This window comes from Pristiophorus japonicus, chromosome 6 (assembly GCF_044704955.1).
Source record: "Pristiophorus japonicus isolate sPriJap1 chromosome 6, sPriJap1.hap1, whole genome shotgun sequence".
Classification (NCBI taxonomy): domain Eukaryota; kingdom Metazoa; phylum Chordata; class Chondrichthyes; family Pristiophoridae; genus Pristiophorus; species Pristiophorus japonicus.
In genome coordinates, this window is record NC_091982.1 from 18,663,242 (window position 1) to 18,686,073 (window position 22,832).

The window sequence follows — 22,832 nt, forward strand, 5'->3', positions numbered from 1 at the left end:
ATCCATTGTCGACCGAACATAAGGTTTACTTTCAGCAACAATGGAATATTGCTTACCAGGAGAGTCGGAGGGTCTATTAATCTCCTCATCTCCTGACATTCTACCACAATCATGTTTGGACTTGGCAAAAAACATGAAAATTAATTTATTTAGTTTATTGACCAATGGGTCTTCAGTCCCGAGAAAGGGGGGGGGGGGGGGTTTAATCACCAAATGGGCATCCAAAATGGGTGTCGGTGATCCCTCATTAAAGTGCTAACAAAGATAATTATTCGGGTAGTCAAGGACAGCACGGTGCTTATGCAGCATGTCGCTTCCGAGGCTACCTTTCTGGTCATGGGTGGCCATATATACAGGAGAGGGAACATCAATGGAATTCCCGTCGACAGACAAGACTACGGAGCTCAATCCCTGATTAGCGAACTGAGTAGAAGCATTAAAGCCGGAAAGGTTTAGGGCGGTGCCAGAATGGGAAAAGGGAGAGGGATGGTGTAAAATAGTCAAATCGGAACCAGAATCCACAAACATAACATGGCGGCGACCTCCACGATAAGTGGCCCGGACAAAGGGCCGTCGGTCCTCTCCGTACCAGACAGGAGAAGACGTACGTGATCACCGCGGAGGCCCGTGACTGGGGCCGTGAGTCTGGGAGCGCATTTCCGCTATTCTGCATTAGGATGGAGAATGAAACAGTTAATTCAGAGACCATGGTCCAGAACTTAAAGAAGGCTAACTTTGAAGGTATGAGGCGTGAATTGGCTAGGATAGATTGGCGAATGATACTTAAGGAGTTGACTGTGGATGGGCAATGGCAGACATTTAGAGACCGCATGGATGAACTACAACAATTGTACATTCCTGTCTGGCATAGAAATAAAAAAGGGAAGGTGGCTCAACCGTGGCTATCAAGGGAAATCAGGGATAGTATTAAAGCCAAGGAAGTGGCATACAAATTGGCCAGAAATAGCAGCGAACCTGGGGACTGGGAGAAATTTAGAACTCAGCAGAGGAGGACAAAGGGTTTGATTAGGGCAGGGAAAATGGAGTATGAGAAGAAGCTTGCAGGGAACATTAAGACGGATTGCAAAAGTTTCTATAGATATGTAAAGAGAAAAAGGTTAGTAAAGACAAATGTAGGTCCCCTGCAGTCAGAATCAGGGGAAGTCATAACGGGGAACAAAGAAATGGCGGACCAATTGAACAAGTACTTTGGTTCGGTATTCACGAAGGAGGACACGAACAACCTTCCGGTTATAAAAGGGGTCGGGGGGTCTAGTAAGGAGGAGGAACTGAGGGAAATCCTTATTAGCCGGGAAATTGTGTTGGGGAAATTGATGGGATTGAAGGCCGATAAATCCCCAGGGCCTGATGGACTGCATCCCAGAGTACTTAAGGAGGTGGCCTTGGAAATAGTGGATGCGTTGACAGTCATTTTCCAACATTCCATTGACTCTGGATCAGTTCCTATGGAGTGGAGGGTAGCCAATGTAACCCCACTTTTTAAAAAAGGAGGGAGAGAGAAAACAGGGAATTATAGACCGGTCAGCCTGACATCGGTAGTGGGTAAAATGATGGAATCAATTATTAAGGATGTCATAGCAGTGCATTTGGAAAGAGGTGACATGATAGGTCCAAGTCAGCATGGATTTGTGAAAGGGAAATCATGCTTGACAAATCTTCTGGAATTTTTTGAGGATGTTTCCAGTAGAGTGGATAAGGGAGAACCAGTTGATGTGGTATATTTGGACTTTCAGAAGGCGTTCGACAAGGTCCCACACAAGAGATTGATGTGCAAAGTTAGAGCACATGGGATTGGGGGTAGTGTACTGACATGGATTGAGAACTGGTTGTCAGACAGGAAGCAAAGAGTAGGAGTAAATGGGTACTTTTCAGAATGGCAGGCAGTGACTAGTGGGGTACCGCAAGGTTCTGTGCTGGGGCCCCAGCTGTTTACACTGTACATTAATGATTTAGATGAGGGGATTAAATGTAGTATCTCCAAATTTGCGGATGACACTAAGTTGGGTGGCAGTGTGAGCTGCGAGGAGGATGCTGTGAGGCTGCAGAGCGACTTGGATAGGTTAGGTGAGTGGGCAAATGCATGGCAGATGAAGTATAATGTGGATAAATGTGAGGTTATCCACTTTGGTGGTAAAAACAGAGAGACAGACTATTATCTGAATGGTGACAGATTAGGAAAAGGGGAGGTGCAAAGAGACCTGGGTGTCATGGTACATCAGTCATTGAAGGTTGGCATGCAGGTGCAGCAGGCGGTTAAGAAAGCAAATGGCATGTTGGCCTTCATAGCAAGGGGATTTGAGTACAGGGGCAGGGAGGTGTTGCTACAGTTGTACAGGGCATTGGTGAGGCCACACCTGGAGTATTGTGTACAGTTTTGGTCTCCTAACCTGAGGAAGGACATTCTTGCTATTGAGGGAGTGCAGCGAAGGTTCACCAGACTGATTCCCGGGATGGCGGGACTGACCTATCAAGAAAGACTGGATCAACTGGGCTTGTATTCACTGGAGTTCAGAAGAATGAGAGGGGACCTCATAGAAACATATAAAATTCTGACGGGGTTAGACAGGTTAGATGCAGGAAGAATGTTCCCAATGTTGGGGAAGTCCAGAACCAGGGGTCACAGTCTAAGGATAAGGGGTAAGCCATTTAGGACCGAGATGCGGAGGAACTTCTTCACCCAGAGAGTGGTGAACCTGTGGAATTCTCTACCACAGAAAGTTGTTGAGGCCAATTCACTAAATATATTCAAAAAGGAGTTAGATGAGGTCCTTACTGCTAGGGGGATCAAGGGGTATGGCGAGAAAGCAGGAATGGGGTACTGAAGTTGAATGTTCAGCCATGAACTCATTGAATGGCGGTGCAGGCTAGAAGGGCCGAATGGCCTACTCCTGCACCTATTTTCTATGTTTCTATGAAGTCCCCCTTTTCTGATTGCATTTCATGGCCTCAACAGCTGCCAAAAGGCTTTCTGGCTGCTGCTGCACAGAGTTCAAATCGGGCCCATTCCCTTCACGGATTGGGGGTTGGTAACATGGGCCACTATTCGGACATTGACTATAGCGCCATTCGTGAGCATAATGTCTGGGATTATAACAGTTATAACAAATTAAGTTGCGTCTGTCTCCCGGCTGGGGAGGGGTCTGTGGAATCAGAGGACCCTCCACCGTGAACACTTTGGACTCGGTAGAGGCGAGGGATGATTTACCTCGGTTCCAAGCTTGAGTGCAAGAGTCCAACAGATCAGCCCACGGGGTTCCCTGATGGATGGTTATACCAAGAATGTCCCTTATGGGAGGTAAGAGAGCGTTGATGAGTGTCAGTTTAAATCCCTCAGTTTCCCAAAACCCTTGACCATCATGGGTTTTCCTGGGACTGATCGTACAAATCATACACTTGATTTGTTCGTAGCCTCTTGCCGGGATTTCCCAGCCACGTGGGTAAAATTGCATCCATTACATTCCACCAACCCTTACTGTTACCATAGATTGCTCGTGGGAGTGATGCCTTGAATTGCCATGAGGCACTTGCCAACAGAATTTGTTTCAAGTCTGTCAACTCTAAATTGGGGTGACAGCAACAGAAATCACCCCAGTCACTTGTTAAGGCAACTAGGTTTGTCCCCCAGTTTATTTGCCACTGCTTTGCACTCCGGCAGGGTCAAATTTCGATTGGTAGTAAGTATTTCCTCATTTGGAGGCAGGTTGTAGGCTATAGAGGAAGTATCATTATCGAATTAATCATCTGAGGGTGTAGGGTCACCGAATCGAGTGGTAGCAGTGACCATATTAACCTGCTTGGTTTCTACCGGGGCAGTTTGTCCTAGATAGGGAGGGGGATGCACAGAGAATGAAGAACTATTTTGGCAGATGGGGTTATTATTGCACTGAGCTTTTCTTGTTGGATGGTCCCAATTAATAATGGGATTCCTGGGTTTAAGGTGACTGATGGCTGCAGCAACTGCTGTTTGTCTCCCCAGTTTTCGTCTCAATTCCATGATTTACAATTCACATTGAATATGGTTGGCACTTGCCAAAGGCGGTTTCCGAGTAATTGTCTCAAGGCCTCCCTGGGGTCCTCCAGTTGTGAGATCGGGGATTCAATTTTAATTTCTAAAGTCTTGTTATCCTCATAGACCTGATGGTGGCATCTTGAAACAAGTCGTGCTTCATCTGTCGAGGCTTACTCTTTGTGAAGAAGGGCACAGGCTGTGACATGGCCGTCCTGCCAGTCCTGTAACTCCCATTCAAGTTGTGCACTTCTCTCTTTCAGGAGAACAACTTTGCCTCCCAAATGTAGGTGGGCTGTGTAAGCCAGCCTATTTCTGTCTTCCTTAACTTTACATTTCTTCGCATCTACATGGGATGCTATCTCTCCCCAAATCTGAGTAGCTCTTCTCATCACCCTGCACTATTTCGATTACCGCTTGGGCCCCCGGGATCCCTAACTTATCTGAGAGACTGTTCGCAACTTTGTGTCTCAAATATGCAGCTGCCATCCCGATAACAATGACTATCTTTATAACCCAAACTGTCCTCAACTCTTTGACCACAATAACCCTTTTGCACTCCTCCCTCGGCTTGCCAATTTGTTAGAAATAGCCAAGTTATGGCTATCTGTGCTCACTTTAAATAATCAGGTTTGCGTGCCAACCAATATGATGGGTATATTGTGTTTAATCAGAGTTTAAGATGGAATATAACACATTAGTTATACAGCAAAAATATACGACCGTGACAAGTAGCTGATACAAATCCAATCGGACAGAAGATTGACATGTGAGCAATTCTCTGAGTGGCTTCTCTTCCTTTCATCTAGAGCCTCCTTCTGTATCTCTCTTCCTCCATCTGTGAGAAGCTTTCAGGAGATCACTTTTATTCTATTTTTAGGGATGGACCTGAACCGGGATATTGATAAGACCTTTTGACCTGTAGAGATTCCCCTAAAATCTCTCTCCAATGGGGCTTCCAGTTTTTTGTCTTGATTCTCGAAGCAAAGCCCGCCCTAAAGGGGTGGGGCTCATGATCATGTTCACGTGTCTTTTGTTTATACTTACTCAGGGTCCTTCCTTTGGAATCTGTTTTACCCCTCTCGTTCCTATCCTCCTAGTCCACGACCCTATCAACTATGAGGACCAAAGCAGAGCTTTCTTTCTTCAACCGGTCATTACCTCCTTTACGACGTAGCAAACTGCCTTGTGTTTACACTAACTTCCCCCAGCTTCCTTCCATTATCTTTGCAAGCAGTTCTGAGAAGCTAATTTCAATTCCTACCATAACATTATACACAAAATACATAAACAAGATTCAAGTCTTAACTTAAAAACAACTGATCATCACTTAGCAATGGGGAGATTGTATATAGTACTTAATACTATACTCTCCGTACGAAATAAAAACATTAGCACTTCTAAGCATCTATTTAACCTGAGGAGACTTTTCATCTGCAATTTGAACCTAACCACTTAAACTCAGCATTCTTCATGTCACAGTTTTAATCGCATAACCATATACATTTTTAGGCATCTTAAGTTTCCAACACTAGTTTTGCCAAGAACATACTGGTCAAGGAAGTTCTCCTGAACACATTTAAGAAATTACTCCCCCTCCTTTCTCTTTACTCTAACAGTATCCCAATCGATATTTGCGTAATTAAAGCCACCCAATATAACCACGCAATAGCTCTTGCACATCTGTGATTTCCTTGCAGATTTGCACCTCTCTCATTGTTTGGAGGCCTATAGAATACCCCAATAGCATGATCATGCCCTTTTTGCTTCTCAACTCGAACCAAATAGATTCTGTCCTTGCCCTCTCGAGGCTATTCTCTTTCCAATATGACAATGTCTTCCCTAATCAGTACTGCCACCCAATCTCCCTTTTTTCCTTCCCTATCTTTTCTGAACGTGCATATTAAGCACCCATTCCTCATCATTTTTAAGCCATGTTTCCGTTATTCCCACTGCATCATATTCCCACACAGCTAATTGTGCTTGTAGGTTACTAATCTTATTCATCACACTTTGTGCGTTTGCATACATGCATTCTAACCCTGTCTTTGTATTCCTTCTCGTCCTTCTTAGTCTGCTCTTATCTAATATGGTATTACTACTTTCTCTTGTATTATCCAACACTCACTCCTTTATGCGCCCTATTCCTCTTTTCTACTTCTATATGCTGGTGCGCATCCCCCTGCCAATTTAGTTGAAAATGTCTCCAACCACACTAGTGAACCTCCCTGCGAGGACATTGGTCCGAGTCCTGTTGAGGTGCAACACGTCCCTTTTTGAATAGGTGCCTTCTGCCCCAGAACTGGTCCCAATGCCCCAATAATCTGAAGCCCTCCCTCCTGCACAATGCCTCAAGCCACACATTGGTCCTAACTTCCTATTTCTACTCTCACTTGCGCATGGCACTGGGAGTAATCCAGAGATTACTACCTTCGAGATCCTACTTTTAAAATTTCCTCCCTAGCTCCTGAAAGTCTGACTGTAGGACCGCCATACTTGCCCTGCAAAATGTCTTTGGTACCTATGTGTACCACAACTTTTCACTTACTCCCTTCCTCCTGCAGAATGTTCTGCACCCTCTCCGTGATGTCCTTTACCCTGGCACCAGAGAGGCAACACACCATGTGGGACTCACGATGATGGTTACAGAAACGCTTGGCTGTCCCCCTGAATAGGGAATCTCCTATAACGCCTGCATTTTTATGCTTTACTGCCCCCACCCCTGTGCAGTGCCTTGCCCATTAATGCCATGGTCTGGATTTCACTCCTTCAAAGTGTCATCACTCCCAGAGTCTCCAATGCTGAGTGTGGCACACACCCCGAAGACTCCTGCACTTCATAAGACATAAGAAATAGGAGCAGGAGTCGGCCATTTGGCCCTCGAGCCTGCTCTGCCATTTAATAAGATCATGGCTGATCTGATCATGGACTCAGCTTCATTTCCCTGGCTACTCCCCATAATCCTTTACTCCCTTATCGCTCAAATATCTGTCCATCTCCGCCTTAAATATATTCAATGACCCAGCCTCCCCACAGCTCTCTAGGTCAGAGAATTCCATAGATTTACAACCCTCAGAAGACATTTCTCCTCATCTCAGTTTTAAATGGACAGCCCCTTATTCTGAGACTATGCTCCCTAGTTCTAGTTTCCCCTATGCGTGGAAATATCCTCTCTGCATCCACCTTGTCGAGCCCCCTCATTATCTTTTATGTTTCGATAAAATCACACCTCATTCTTCTGAATGTGTCTAGGCTCAACTTATCTTCATAAGTCAACCCCCTCATCTCCGGAATCAACCTAGTGAACCTTCTCTGAACAGCCTCCAATGCAAGTCTATCCTTAAATACGGAGACCAAAACTGTGCGCAGTACTCCAGTTTGGCCTCACCAATACCCTGTACAGTTGAAGCAAGACTTGTCTGCTTTTATACTCCATCCCCCTTGCAATGAAGGCCATTTGCCTTTACTTGCTGTACCTGCATACTAATTTTGTGTTTCATGTACAAGGACCCCCAGGTCTCTCTGTACTGCAGCACTTTGCAATTTTTCTCCATTTAAATTATAATTTGCTTTTCTATTATTTCTGCAGAAGTGGATAACCTCACATTTTCCCACATTATACTCCATCTGCCAAATTTTTGCCCACTCACTTAGCCTGTCTATATCCCTTTGCAGATTTTTTTGTGTCTTCCTCATAATTTGCTTTCCCACCCATCTTTGTATCATCAGCAAACTTGGCTACATTATACTCGGTCGCTTCATCCAAGTCATTAATATAAATTGTAAATAGTTGAGGACCCAGCACCGATCCCTGCGGCATCCCACTAGTCACTGTTTGCCAACCGGAAAATGACCCATTTATCCCGACTCTGTTTTCTGCGAGTTAGCCAATCCTCTATCCATGCTAATATATTACCCCCAACCCCGTGAGCTTTTATCTTGTGCAGTAACCTCTTATGTGGCACTTTATTGAATGCCTTCTGGAAATCCAAATACACCACATCCACTGGTTCCCCCTTATCCACCCTGTTCGTTACATCCTCAAAGAACTCCAGCAAATTTGTCAAACATAATTTCGCTTTCATAAAACCATGCTGACTGCTTGATTGAATTATGCTTTTCCAAATGTCCCGCTACTGCTTCCTTAATAATGGACTCCAGCATTTTTCACAACCACAGATGTTAGACTAACTGGCCTATAGTTTCCTGCTTTTTGTCTGCCTCCTTTTTTAAATAGGGGTGTTACATTTGCGGTTTTCCAATCTGCTGGGACAGCCCTAGAATCCAGGGAACTGGTAGATTACGACCACTGCATCCACTATCTCTGCGGCCACTTCTCATGACCCAAGAATGTAAGGCAGCTTGTCCAGGGGACTTGTCCACCTTTAGTCCCATTATTCTACCTAGTACTACTTCATTAGTGATAGTGATTATATTAAGTTCTTCCCTACCTATAGCCCCTTGATTATCCACTATTGTGATGTTTTTAGTGTCTTCTACCGTGAAGACTGATACAAAATATTTGTTCAACGTCTCTGCCACTTCCCTGATCTCCATTATTAATTCCCCAGTCTCATCCTCCAGGGGACCAACATTTACTTTAACCACTCTTTTCCTTTTTATGTATCTCTAGAAACTCTTCCTTCCTGCTCTTCCTTCTCTTCCGGATGGCCACCCATTTACTATCCTGAACCCTCTCTGCCCGTGGGGTGGCCACCTCCTGGATCGGATGGTCCAGGAAACTCTCAGCCTTCCTGATGCCCCGCAATGACTTCAGCTGCCCCTCAAGCTCGGAAACCCTGAGCTCGAGCTCCAGCAGCTGGAGACACTTCCTACACACGTGGTCCCCCAAGTCACATGAAGCGTCCTGAGGTTCCTACATGGCGCAGGAATTGCAAGCAACTGTCTGAGCTACCCATTCATGATCTAAAAAATATCTCTTCCCTCTTTTAGACTTTCTAACTGTCCTGGTCATAAACAGAGAACCTTAAATCTCATTGATTGAAGAGATACAGTGTTGATCCTGTCATTAACTAAGATCCCTGATGCCATTATCAGCTCACACTTTCAGCAACTTGCAGTTCAGAAAATATTTTAAGCTGAAAGGTGAGGGAAAAGGTCTGAGATGAGCTGGTTCCAGCAAATTCTGGGCCATTATTTGAGTACCAAAGTATGTAGGAAAATAACACAGCAGTATATGTTGTTTACATTAAGAAAAATAAATGTTACATAGTGTTTAATTAGCACTTTTTGTCTTGTTTGAAGTGGCATGTTTTTGTTTTTCCCTCTCATACAACCAGTTTTTAGTTTAAATCACAACATTAATTCTACTGAATAAACCTTTTGAAATTTGTTTTTCAGTTTTTCTTGCAATAACTTTGGAAAACTACCATGCTGTTGGAGGTTGAAGAGAAGCATTCTGCCTGTTGAGCTGGTAAAATATTGTTCCATTCTGGGAAATTGTGACACACTGCAAAGGCTGAGCAAAAATATCACGTCCAAGGCTTTTGAGAGAGGCTAAAGCCATCAAATAAAAACATTGGTGAAAGTATTCAAAGAAACAAAAGAGAACTTTATAGTTTAATACTAACTTTAGACATTTTAATGCTATTCTGAAATAACGTGATTTTTATGCCCATATTTGTTACAAACTTTGATTTGGGCAAACGGAATCATAGAATCATAGAAATGTAGGCACGTAAGGATGCCGTTGAGCCCATTGTGTCTCTGCCGGCCGACAGAGTTATCCAGCCTAATCCCACTTTCCAGTTCTTGGTCTGTAGCCCTGTAGGTTATGGCACTTCAAGTACATAGCCAAGTACTTTTTAAATGTGGTGTGGGTTTCTGCCTCTATCACCTTTTCAGGCAGTGAGTTCCAGACCCCCACCACCATCTGGGTGAAAAATGTTATCTTTAACTCCCCTCTAACGCTTCTACCAATTACTTTAAATGTATGCCCCCTGGTTAATGACCTCTGCTAAGGGTCCTTCCTATCTAGGCCAACAATAATTTTGTACAAAAGCATTTTATACAGCTCAATTAAGTCTCCCCTCTGCTTCCTGTTCCAAAGAATACTCCAGCCTATCAAATCTTTTCTTCATAACTAAAATTCTCCAGTCCTGGCAACATCCTTGTGAATCTCCTCTGTACTGTCACTAGTGAAGTCACATATTTTCTGTAATGTGACCAAAACTGTACGCAGTACTCCAACTGTGGGCTAACTCGTGTTTTATACAGTTCAAACAGAACCTCCTTGCTCTTATATTCTATGCCTCGGCTAATAAAGGAAATGATCCCATATGCCGCCTTAACCATCTTGCCTACCTGTTCTGCTACCTTCCGGGACCTGTGGTCATGCGCTCCAAGGTCCCTCTGTTCCTCTGCACTTCACGGTATCTTAGCTTTATTATGTATTCCCTTGCATTGTTAGCCCTCCCCAAATGCATTACTGCATATTTCTCCGGATTGAATTCCATTTGCTACTTTTCTGCCCACCTGACCAGTCCATTGATATCTTCCTGCAGTCTCCAGTTTTCTTCCTCACTATCAACCAATAAGCCAAATTTTGTATCATCAGCAAACTGAGAACTGAGTCACAGAAACTCCCCATCGACCCTTACCCTTTGCATCCTGCCTCCTTATCAATTTTGGATCCAATTTGCCACTGTCCCTTGGATCCCATCGACTTTTACTGTATTGACCAGTCTACCATGTGGGAACTTGTCAATGGCCTTGCTAAAATCCATGTAGACTAAATCAAACTCCCTACCCTCATCGACCCTCCTTGTTGCCTCAAAAAATGGAATCAAGTTGGTCAGACTTGACCTTTCCTTAATAAATCCATCCTTGATTAATCCGTGCCTTTCTGAACAACGATTAATACAGTCCGTCAGAATTTTTTTCCCATAATTTTACCACCACCGAGGTTAGGCTGACTGGCCTGTAATTATTCGGTCTATCCCTTTCTCCCTTTTAAACAACAGTACAGCATTGGCAGTCCTCCATCACATCTATAGCCAGAGAGGATTGAAAAATGATGGTCAGAGCCTCTGCTATTTCCTCCCTTGCTTTTCTTAACAGCCTGGGATACATCTCATCCAGGCCTGGTGATTTATCTACTTTCAAAGCTGCTAAACCCCTTAATAATTCCTCTCACTATGTTTATCTCATCTAATATTTCACACTCCTCCTTAACTACAATGTCTGCATCGTTCCTCTCTTGTGAAGACGGGTGCATAGTATTCATTAAGAACCACACTCACTTCTTCCGCCTCCACACGCACATTACCTTTTTGGTCTCCAATAGGCCCTACTCTTTCCTTAGTTATCCTCTTTCTCTTTATGTATTTATAAAACACGTTTGGTTTTCTTTGATGTTACTTGCCAATATTTTTCATGTCCTCATTGCTTTCCTAATTTCCTTTTTAATTTTACCTTGTACTTTCTATACTCCTCGAGGCTTTGTGCAGTATTTAGCTCTCGCTATCTGATAGAAGCATCCCGTTATTACAACAGTGACTACACTCCAAAAGTACTTCATTGCCTGTAGAAACATAAAAACATAGAAAATAGATGCAGGAGTAGGCCATTCGGCCCTTCGAGCCTGCACCACCATTCAATAAGATCATGGTTGATCCTTCACCTCAGTACCCCTTTCCTGCTTTCTCTCCATACCCCTTGATCCCTTTAGCCGTAAGGGCCATATCTAACTCCCTCTTGAATATATCCAATGAACTGGCATCAACAACTCTCTGCGGCAGGCAATTCCACAGGTTAACAACACTCTGGGTGAAGAAGTTTCTCCTCATCTCAGTCCTAAATGGCCTACCCTTTATCCTAAAACTATGTCCCCTGGTTCTGGACTTCCCCAACATCGGGAACATTCTTCCTGCATCTAACCTGTCCAGTCCCATCAGAATCTTGTATGTTTCTATGAGATCCCCTCTCATCCTTCTAAATTCCAGTAAATAAAGGCCCAGTTGATCCAGTCTCTCCTCATATGACAGTCCAGCCATCCCTGGAATTAGTCTGGTGAACCTTCGCTGCACTCCCTCAATAGCAAGAACGTCATTCCTCAGATTAGGAGACCAAAACTGAACACAATATTCCAGGGGAGGCCTCATTAAGGCCCTGTACAACTGCAGTAAGATCTCCCTGCTCCTATACTCAAATCCCCTAGCTACCATTTGCCTTCTTCACTGCCTGCTGTACCTGCATGCCAACCTTCAATGACTGATGAACCATGACACCCAGGTCTCGTTGCACCTCCCCCTTTCCTAATCTTTTCCCATTCAGATAATATTCGTGTTTTTGCCCCAAAATAGATAACCTCACATTTATCCACATTATACTGCATCTGCCATGCATTTGCCCACTCACCTAACTTGTCCAAGTCACCTTGCAGCCTCTTAGCGTCCTCCTCTCAGCTCACACCACCACCTAGTTTAGTGTCATCCGCAAACTGAGAGATAATACACTCAATTCCTTCATCTAAATCATTAATGTATATTGTAAAGAGCTGGGGTCCCAGCACTGAGCTCTGCGGCACTCCACTAGTCACTGCCTGCCATTCTGAAAAGGACCCGTTTATCCCGACTCTCTGCTTCCTGTCTGCCAACCAGTTCTCTATCCACGTCAGTACATTACCCCCAATACCATGTGCTTTGATTTTGCACACCAATCTCTTGTGTGGGACCTTGTCAAAAGCCTTTTCAAAGTCCAAATACACCACATCCACTGGTTCTCCCTTATCCACTCTGTTAGTTACAGCCTCAAAAAATTCCAGAAGATTCTTCAAGCATGATTTCCCTTTCATAAATCCATGTTGACTTGGACCGATCCTGTCATTGCTTTCCAAATGCGCTGCTATTTCATCCTTAATGATTGATTCCAACATTTTCCCCACTTCTGATGTCAGGCTAACCAGTCTATAATTACCCATTTTCTCTCCCTCCTTTTTTTAAAAAGTGGTGTTACATTGGCTACCCTCCAGTCCATAGGAACTGATCCAGAGTCGATAGACTGTTGGAAAATTATCACCAATGCATCCACTATTTCTCGGGCCACTTCCTTAAGTACTCTGGGACGCAGACTATCAGTCCCGGGGATTTATCAGCCTTCAATCCCATCAATTTCCCTAACACAATTTCCCGCCTAATAAGGATATCCTTCAGTTCCTCCTTCTCACTAGACTCACTGTCCCCTAGTACATTCGGAAGGTTATTTGTGTCTTCCTTCGTGAAGACAGAACTGAAGCATTTGTTCAATTGGCCTGCCATATCTTTGTTTTCCTTTATAAATTCACCTGAATCCGACTGCAAGGGACCTACATTTGTCTTCAGGGACTACATTTGTAAAGCGCTTTGAGATGTCCAGTGGTCATAAAAGACGCTATATAAATCCAAGTCTTTTCTTCCTTTTCCCTCCCTCTCTCACTTTTCCTTCCTTTTCTCTCTCCCTCCCTCCTTTTCTTTTCTTCAAGTAGCTGTTTTCACTTTTGCTAAATCCCTTACTTTGTACTGTCTTACTGTTTTTACAAGTCTTAGAAATTTGCCGACATATTTGCTCTTCTATCTCCCTCTGACTGTTTGGGGGCCTATAGTTCACTCCCAGCAGTGTGATTGCCCCTTTTTTATTCTTCAGTTCTATCATCGTGCCTCATTTGATGATCCTTCTAACATATCATCCCTCCTCACAGCTGTAATTGTTTCTTCAATCAATATCTCCTCTGGAAATCCTGTAACCAGGAATGTTGAGCTGCCAGTCCTGCCCTCCTTTCAGTCACGTTTCAGTAATAGCTACGATATCATATTTCTACATGTCTATCTGTGCTCTCAGCTCATCTGTCTTATTCCCTTGACTCAATGTATTGAAGCATCATCGTCATCATCATAGGCGGTCCCTCAAACGAGGATGACTTATTTCCCTGAGTTAACAGATGTTTTAATGAAGGACCCGATATTCCAGTCCTGAACTCCAATTGAAAGGGTGGAAGATGCCTGTGCGTGGATTTTTTTAACGTGTCTTGACCGTTGCGCATCAGCCACCACACGGGCTTGACAGAGCTTGGGCCTTTATCCAGTGGCAAGGGTTAACCAGGACGACTGGAGACCTGCTCTGCTGCACGGACCTAGTGCGCACACACATTAACCACTGCCAAACCCCTTTCTTGACTATTTTCTAGCCTTTGTTTCCTCTGGTTCCCATCCCCCAGTCAAGCAAGTTTAAACCCTCCCCAACAGCACTATCAAATCTTCCTGCGAGGTGCAACCCATCCGGTATCTACAGATGCCACCTCCCCCAAAACTGGTCCCAATGGCTCAGGAATCTAAAGCCTTCCCTCCTGCACCATGTCTCCAGCCGCGCATTCATCTGCTCTATCCGCCTATTTCTATCCTTGCATGCGCATGGCAGCAGGAATAATCTGGAGGTTACTGCTTTTAAGGTCCTGTTTATTAGTCTCTTTCCTAGCTCTCTCAAATCTGCCAGCAGGGTCTCATCCCTCTTTCTGTCTGTCATTGGTACCGATATGGACCATGACCTCTTGCTGTTCACCTTCTCCCGCCCCCCCCGGACCCTCAGAATGCTCTGCAGCTGTTGAGTGACATCCTTGACCCTGGCACCAGGAAGGCAACATACCATCCTGGAGTCACGTCTGTGGCTGCAGAAACGCCTGTCCGTTCTGTTCCCCTAACTCTTTACATTTTTTTTTATATTCATTCCTGGGATGTGAGCGCCGCTGGCAAGGCCAGGATTTATTGTTAATTTCCCTTGAGAAGGTGGTGGTGAGCTGCCGCTTTGAACCACTACAGTCCTTGTGATGAAGGTACTCCCACAGTGCTGTTAGGGAAGGAGTTTCAGGATTTTGATCCAACGACGATGAAGGAATGGCGATAGATTTCCAAGTCAGGATGGTGTGTGACTTGGAGGGGTACTTTCAAGAGGTGATGTTCCCATGCGTCGGCTGCCCATGTCCTTCCAGGCGGTAGAGGTCGTAGGTTTGGGAGGTGTTGCTGAAGATGACTTGCCGGGTTGCTGCAGTGCATCTTGTGGATTGTACATGCTGCAACCACGGTGCATCAGTGTTGCAGGGAGTGAATGTTGAAGGTGGTGGATGGGGTGCCAATCAACTGGGCTGCTTTGTCCTGGATGGTGTCAAACTAATTGTTATTGGAGCTGCACTCATCCAGGCAATTGGAGGGTATTCCATCACACTCTTGACTTATAGAATCATAGAAACATAGAAAATAGGTGCAGGAGCAGGCCATTCAGCCCTTCTAGCCTGCACCGCCATTCAATGAGTTCATGGCTGAACATGAAACTTCAGTACCCCCTTCCTGCTTTCTCGCCATAACCCTTGATCCCCCGAGTAGTAAGGACTTCATCTAACTCCCTTTTGAATATATTTAGTGAATTGGCCTCAACTACTTTCTGTGGTAGAGAATTCCACAGGTTCACCACTCTCTGGGTGAAGAAGTTTCTCCTCATCTCGGTCCTAAATGGCTTACCCCTTATCCTCAGACTGTGACCCCTGGTTCTGGACTTCCCCAACATTGGGAACATTCTTTCTGCATCTAACCTGTCTAAACCCGTCAGAATTTTAAACGTTTCTATGAGGTCCCCTCTCATTCTTCTGAACTCCAGTGAATACAAGCCCAGTTGATCCAATCTTTCTTGATAGGTCAGGAATCATAGAATGGTTACAGCACGGAAGAAGGCCATTCGGCCCATCGAGCCCGTGCCTTGTAGATGGCGGAAAGTCAGGAAAGTCAGGAGACATTTGCCACAGAATACCCAGCCCCCGACTTGCTCTGGTAGCCTCAGTATTTGTGGCTGGTCCAGTTAAGTTTCTGGTCAATGGTGACCCCCAGGATGTTGATGATGGAGGATTTGGTGATGGTAATGCCGTAGAATGTCAAGGGATGGTGGTTAGACTCGCCTGTTGGAGATGATCATTGCCTGGCATTTGTGTGGCGCGAATGTTATTGCTACTTACAGTCCAAGCCTGAATGTCATCCAGGTTTTGCTGCATTCGGGTATGGACTGCTTCATTATCTGAAGAGTTGCAAATCGAACTGAACACTGTGCGAACATCCTCACTTCTGAACTTATGATGATGGGAAAGTCATTGGTGAAGCAGCTGAAGATGGTTGGATCCAGGACACAGGCCTGAGGAATCCTGCAGCGATGTCCTGGGGCTGAGATGATTGTCCTCCGAAAACTGCAACTATATTCCTTTGTGCTAGGTATGACACCAGCCAGTGGAGAGTGTTTCCTCTGATTCCCATTGAATTCAATTTTACTTGGGATTCTTGATGCCACACTTGGTCAAATGCTGCCTTGATGTCAAGGGCAGTCACTCTCACCATCTCTGTAATTCAGCTATCTTGTCCATGTTTCTGCCATAGCTGTTATGAGCAGGTTATTGGTGAATAAGTCAACGACACCTTCCATCACTTTGCTGATGATTGAGAGTAGACTGATGGAGCGGTAACTGACCAGATTAGACTTGTCCTGCTTTTTGTGGATAGGATATACCTGGGTAGATGCCAGTGTTGTAGCTGTACTGGAACAGCTTCACTGGAGACACGCTAGTTGTGAAGCACATCTTCAGCACGACAGTCGGGATGTTGTCGGGGTCTATAGCCTTTTCTGTATCCAGTGCGCTCAGCCCTTTCTTGATATCACGTGGCGTGAATCGAATTGGCTGAAGACTGGCGTCTATAATGGTAGGGACCTCAGGAGGAGGCCGATATGGATCATCCACTCGGCAGTTCTGGCTGAAGATAGTTGCAAATGCTTCAGCCTTGTCTTTTGCACTTGCGTGCTGGGATTCACCACCATTGAGGATGGAGATATTCATGGACCCTCCTCTTCCCGTTAGTTGTTTAATTGTCTGCCATCATTCACGACTGGATGTGGCAGGATTACAGAGCTTTAATCTGATCCGTTGATTGTGGGATTGTTTAGCTCTGTCTATAACATGCTGCTTTTGCTGGTTAGCATGCATGTAGTCCTATGTTGCAGCATCCCAAGGTGGGCACCTCATTTTTAGGTATGCCTGGTACTGCTCCTGGCATGCTCTTCTCATTGAACCAGGGTTGATCCTCTGGCTTGATGGCAATGGTGGTAGAGTAAAGGATATGCTGATTGTGGTAGAATACAATTCTGCTGCTGCTGATGGCCCACAGCGCTTCATGGAATACCCACTTTTGAGCTGCTAGATCTGTTCTGAATCTATCCCATTTAGCATGGTGATAGTGCCACACAACATCGATGGATGGTGTCTTCAGTGTGAAGGTGGGATTTTGTCTCTACAAGGACTGCGGTGGTCACTGCTGCCAATGCTGTTGTGGACAGATGCATCTGCGACAGGTAGTTTGCTGAGGACGAGGTCAAGTCGGTTTTTCCCTCATGTTGGTGTTTTCACCACATGCCGCAGTCCTAGTCTGGCTGCTATGTCCTTCAGAGCTCGGTCAGTAGTGGTGCTAACTCTTGGTAATGGACGCTGAAGTCCCCCATCCAGAGTACATTCTCAGCCCTTGCTACCCTCAGTGCTTCTTCCAAGTGGTGTTCTGCTGAGGGAAGGTGGTAGGTAGTAATCAGCAAGTTTCCTTGCCCATGCTTGACCTGAAGGCATCAGATCGAGAGTCAAATGTTGAGTACTGCCAAGGCCACTCCTTCCCTCCCATAAACCACTGTGCCACCACCCCTGGTGAGTCTGTCCTTTTGGTGGGACAGGACATACCCAGGGATGATGATGGCTGTGTCTGTGGGACATAGGATGAAAGGTATTATTCTGTGAGTATGACTGTCTAGTCTGTGGGACAGCGCTCCCATTTTTTGCACAAGTCCCAAGATGTTGGTGAGGAGGACTTTGCAGGGCTGACTGGATTGCCGTGACTGAAGCCGGTGCCGTGGTCCGTCCAGTTTTAATCATCTTGTTCTTTGAGCAGTTTGTTACAACTGAGTGGGTCGCTAGGCCATTTCAGAGGGCAGTTCAGAGTTGACCACATTACTGTGGGTCTGGAGTCACATAGGCCAGACCAGGTAAGGATGGCAGATTTCCTTCCCCAAAGGGCATTAGTGAACTAGATGGGTTTTTACGACAATCTGATAGTTTCATAGTCACCATTGCTGATACTAGCTTTTTGTTCCAGATTTATGAATTAACTGAATTTAAATTCCCCAGTTGCTGTGGTGGGATTTGAACTCAAATCTCTGGATCATTAGTCCAGGTCTCTGGATTACTAGTCCAATAATATAACCACTATGCTACTGTTCCCTTAAATCCCCCATCACTATTGCTTTTCTAACCTTCCTACCCCCATCCGCTGCCTGCAGTACAGGTGAGAGCCACCCATGGTGCCGTGGACCATCGCTCTCACCAGTATTCAGAACTGCATCCGTGTCGGAGAGCGAGATGACTCTGAGGACTACTCAGCAAAGACATGTCGATCCAGTCTGACTTGAACAACCCACCACCAACCCGTCTCAAATCTAGAAGGCCATTTTGGACCTTCGCCAAAGCCCTTCAGCGATCTCCGGTCAGCCTTGATGACCAAAGGCGAAATGCTTGGAAGAACTACGACTTACAGAATGGAATCCTTATAGAGGACCCCACAGTACAACCTGCAGAATCAAATCTTCCCCTCAAACAGTGGCCAACCATAAACTGCCTCAGAACTAGTCATGGTAGATGCTGCCACCTTCTCCGTGGGTGGAAGATTAAAGCATCCCCATCATGTGACTGTGGAGCTCCTGATCGCACCCTGGAGCACGTCATTGAGCACTGCCCTCCGAGGGAATTTGCAGGCAGCCTACACTGTTACACCGGAAGCTTTGGCCTAGATATCGGAGTTGGATATTGACGTTTGATTTGCTTTGCTGCGACCACATGAAAGAAGAAGAGGGGACTACCTGCACCACCTCCCTGGTCTTCCGTGTCTGGCGGTCAGCCTTTCCCCCTATGCCTGCAAACTCTTAAGCTGCGGGTTGATCACCTCCTGCAATGAGCTCTCCACCTCACGGATATACTGCAGAGACACCAGCTACTGCTCAAGCTCTGAAACCCAGAGCTCGAGCTCCTGAACATGTGGTCGTCCAGAAGCACCCTGGACTTCCCACATGGCACAGGGTGTGCATTTGACGGGACTGAGGTGCCCTGCCATGCCTCTCTTTATTCGACTACTAACTAAACTTTAGTTTAATCCACTGCTCTAACTTAGAGAGAAAAGAGACAAAATTATTTTCTCAAGTTTAACAAGAACCACTGAGATACTAAACACAAAGGGCTGGATTTTCAGTTGTCGATAGCCTCAGTTAATGTGAGCATTAGATCTTAGCGACCGGGTGCACAACTTTTAGCGCCCCGATGGAAAATTCATTAGAGGCTCACCAGGGATGCAAAACATTAGCGCTTGGCTGCTGACGACCCCTCCGATCACGATGTATTCCTGGTGCTTGCGTCCCGGTCGGTAAATGCGGTACGTGCGCCTCATTGAGTGCCTGCCAATAGCAACGTCTGGAAAAACAGTCGGTACAGGCTTGCAAAGTCATTAACTGGTGGCTACTTTCGTTACCTTTTGAAAGAGCAAACTTTCGTTATCACCCACTCCCCACAGCTCTGGTGGGCAGGGTTTTTAACATTAAAATGTGTTTTTTTACATTTTATTTTTGTATGTTTTAAAGCTCTTAGGCTGGTAAAAGTAGGCTATGTGCCTGCTTTTACTAGGCGCAAGAGTTTTAAGGACACTCGCAGGGCAATAGATGGGCAAATACCGCAATCTTTCCCTTGCTGCCGAGATGCGTTGGATCTGTCAAGCCAGAACTTGACAGATCGGAAAAGCTGGTATTCAGCACATGCGCATTGCGCGGCGAAAACTGGCTTTTGTGATGCTTCCCGTGTCCGTACACACTCCGTGTGGACCCAGGGAGCATGGGATTTCAGGGCCATTGCCCATGCCACCTCAACATAAATCGCCCAAAAAAACAAAAAGAAAAAGCAATCACTCTTGCCTTCGGAGTCCATTACTTACCTCTCTGCAGTCGGTATCGTTGGACCGCCTGATTTCCCAGGCGGTCACCACGAGGCACATTTCGGGGCATACGGGCCGGGCTGAAGTCAAAACTCGCACTGGTGTTGCAACCAGGGGCTGTTGCACAGCACCGCCTCTAATTCAGACCCGAGGATGTCCACGGGACGCTGGAGGCTGACTGCTCACCCAGTGGATCTCACCGCCGCCGTCTGGGGCACCAAATGGAGCGCAGAAGACCTGAAAATCCGCCCCAAAGAGATGGGTGCAAACATTAAGCTAAATGTCTGTGGTTGATTTCAGACCCGAAAACTGTCGCTGGGAACTGAAGTGGTCAAAGGCCCAAACTCCAAAATGGGAGTGGTGGGAAAACCTGAGGCGCAAAGATCTTGGGGACAAGAGTTGGAAATAAAATATCTGGGTCCTGAGCCCTGAGGTAGCAAGGAGAAAGTTGGGAACTCAAAACAGACGGGGGGGGGTAGGCTGATAGCATTGAGCAGGCCATGGGGAGGCTGATGGCTGAGAGAGTGAAGTAGGCGAGGTTGTTGGCAGTTGGAGTGGCCTGGGGAGGCTGATGGGTGAAGCAGCAGGAATTAGGGGAGGCTGAAAGCAGTAGGAGCAGGTCACCATTTAGGACCCCAGTGAGGACAGGAATAGTGTGGGTGAGGGCGACAAAAAGGAAATGTTCAAGTTTAAATTAAATATATATATTTTTTTAAACTTAAAAAATTTACTTCTGAGGTCTGATGCTGGTCTCCACAGTGCAAACCAAGATGGACCCAGGAAGTCTCAAAGATAAATGGGGGAAAAGCTTTAGGGATCCAGTAATGTAGGGCTCAAGTGGTAAGTAAAATCAATAGAAAACTATCAGATAAGTATGGCAGATGTTGTAACACAAGTGTGACTGACACAAGAAACATGCTACACAACAGTAAGTGGACAGACGCAAGACTTTCACTATATAACCCATTGAGGATCTATTGTAACATTGCTTGTGGGAACATGAGCAATGTGTTTAATAAGAGGAGGATTAGATGATGTAATAGATATATATATATATATATCTGACGGTATATTTGAGATTTTGGGGGAATAATGGGGATTTTAATGAAAAATAAATGATTGTAAAACAAATTAAATGATCTAGAATATGTAGAAAAAAGATGACTGTCATTGAAAAATTACTTGAATTTGTATATTGTAAGGTTTTATATAATTGTAGTTGTGAGTAAAAGAAATGGAATTTTAAATAAATGAATGAAATATTATGAAATAGTATATTCGAATGTAAGTAATGTGTATGAAAAATATGTACATAATCTGTGTAGAGTAGATATTTTTATATAATCTGTGTATTGATTTAATTGTGTGGAGTATTTTGTTTGTAGATAGATATAATAAAAATATGTAGACTTTTATATTCGTTTCTCCGCTGGTGAAAGATGGTATTTATTTTACTGTGTGTGAATATGGATGTGTTTTGAGGGAGGAAAAACACGAACACTGGGAATGGGGCTACAACAACACAGTTGAGGACGGGTGGGGTGGGGGGTGGGATTTGAAATCATGGCAGGCTGCAGCAGGTATAAGACTGCTGCAGTGGAAATGGCCAGAAGCACAGTAGGTCACTCGGAAGGGGAAGAGAGGGACACAGAGAGCTGAAGCTGAAATTAAAGATTGAAACTCGATGGCAGAAGGTGGAACACGCTTTATCAGATCTGCAATGACCAAGAGCCCAAGGTTCTTCCAAGTTCTAGTGGCGATAATGCTGGCAGAGACCAGGTCCGAAAGACAAAGGCTCTTTCACACCCAGGGGGCTAAGACCCAGAAGAAGGATTTGTGTCTCTTGTCTCTCCATGCTTTCTGAAGTAAAACAAAATCTGGAGCGAGGTGTTACAGGTGGTCAGTGCCAACTCTGCAACCCGCAAACAGTTATTAATTGCTAGAAGCATTTTAACCTCACCATGCTGCCCAGATAAAATCTAACAAGCAGCCTGGCACCTCCACAGCTGTCAACAAAAGTCACACCTTTCAGCACTTGTGGGCTGTAAGGAGTGGTCGCAGGTGACAATGCACTGTATTGGAAGGAGCTGGGAATGATCTGCCTAATGGAGTGCCTCTGCCCACTTACCTCCTTTATTTGAGAAGGGGATTGATCTTTTCTTCACCTTCTCTGCTGGGCAGGATGTGGGAAACCAGTACAATTCCGGAAACCATTGCTGAACCATACTGCGGGGATCAGGCTGGTGTTCCGGCATCAGGAATGGGACTTGTGAATTTGAATGGTCTGTTCCACAGTAATCTTGCGAGCACCCAAGTGCACTGATTTTATCCGTGAACCCCAGGGTGAATAGTTAGCAGTGGCCTTAAATGCATCGGATCATTTAATGCCATGAAGCCTTGGCTGCTGCCATTTTGCTTCAGATATGTGGCTGGAGTGCCTGCTTGCTTCAGGTAGGAGGCCACTTTTAACATGCGAATTGGGCTCCTTTGACTATGACATGCACAGGATATGGATTGCAATTTTGAGGTACCAATGGGTAGACCATGTGTCACATGTTCCGCCCATTTGTAACAGCATTGAGCAGCCTTATCAATTCTTAAAGGGATCACTGGAGGCGTCTTAAAAAATGGCCCTAAACTAATTTAATCTTTGGGCCCTGCCCCATACTCTCTTCCCTAGCTACCGATTCTATCCCTCTGCTTCGCATCTGTCTGAGGCTGAACCAGACTGTTCATAACCTTGATGTCATACTTGACCCTGAAATGCG

General features: G+C 45.2%; 1 protein-coding gene across 1 annotated transcript in view; it reads left to right on the forward strand.

Moving 5' to 3' along the window:
• The window catches only part of LOC139265576 (non-POU domain-containing octamer-binding protein-like), a 115,486-nt gene extending 105,161 nt beyond the window's left edge, over positions 1-10,325 (forward strand). The window contains exon 11 of the mRNA XM_070882674.1: positions 9,389-10,325. Coding sequence (XP_070738775.1) covers positions 9,389-9,403 — 15 coding nt within the window. The 3' untranslated portion in view covers positions 9,404-10,325. The remainder of the gene's footprint in view (positions 1-9,388) is intronic.
• Positions 10,326-22,832: the final 12,507 nt, after the last annotated feature.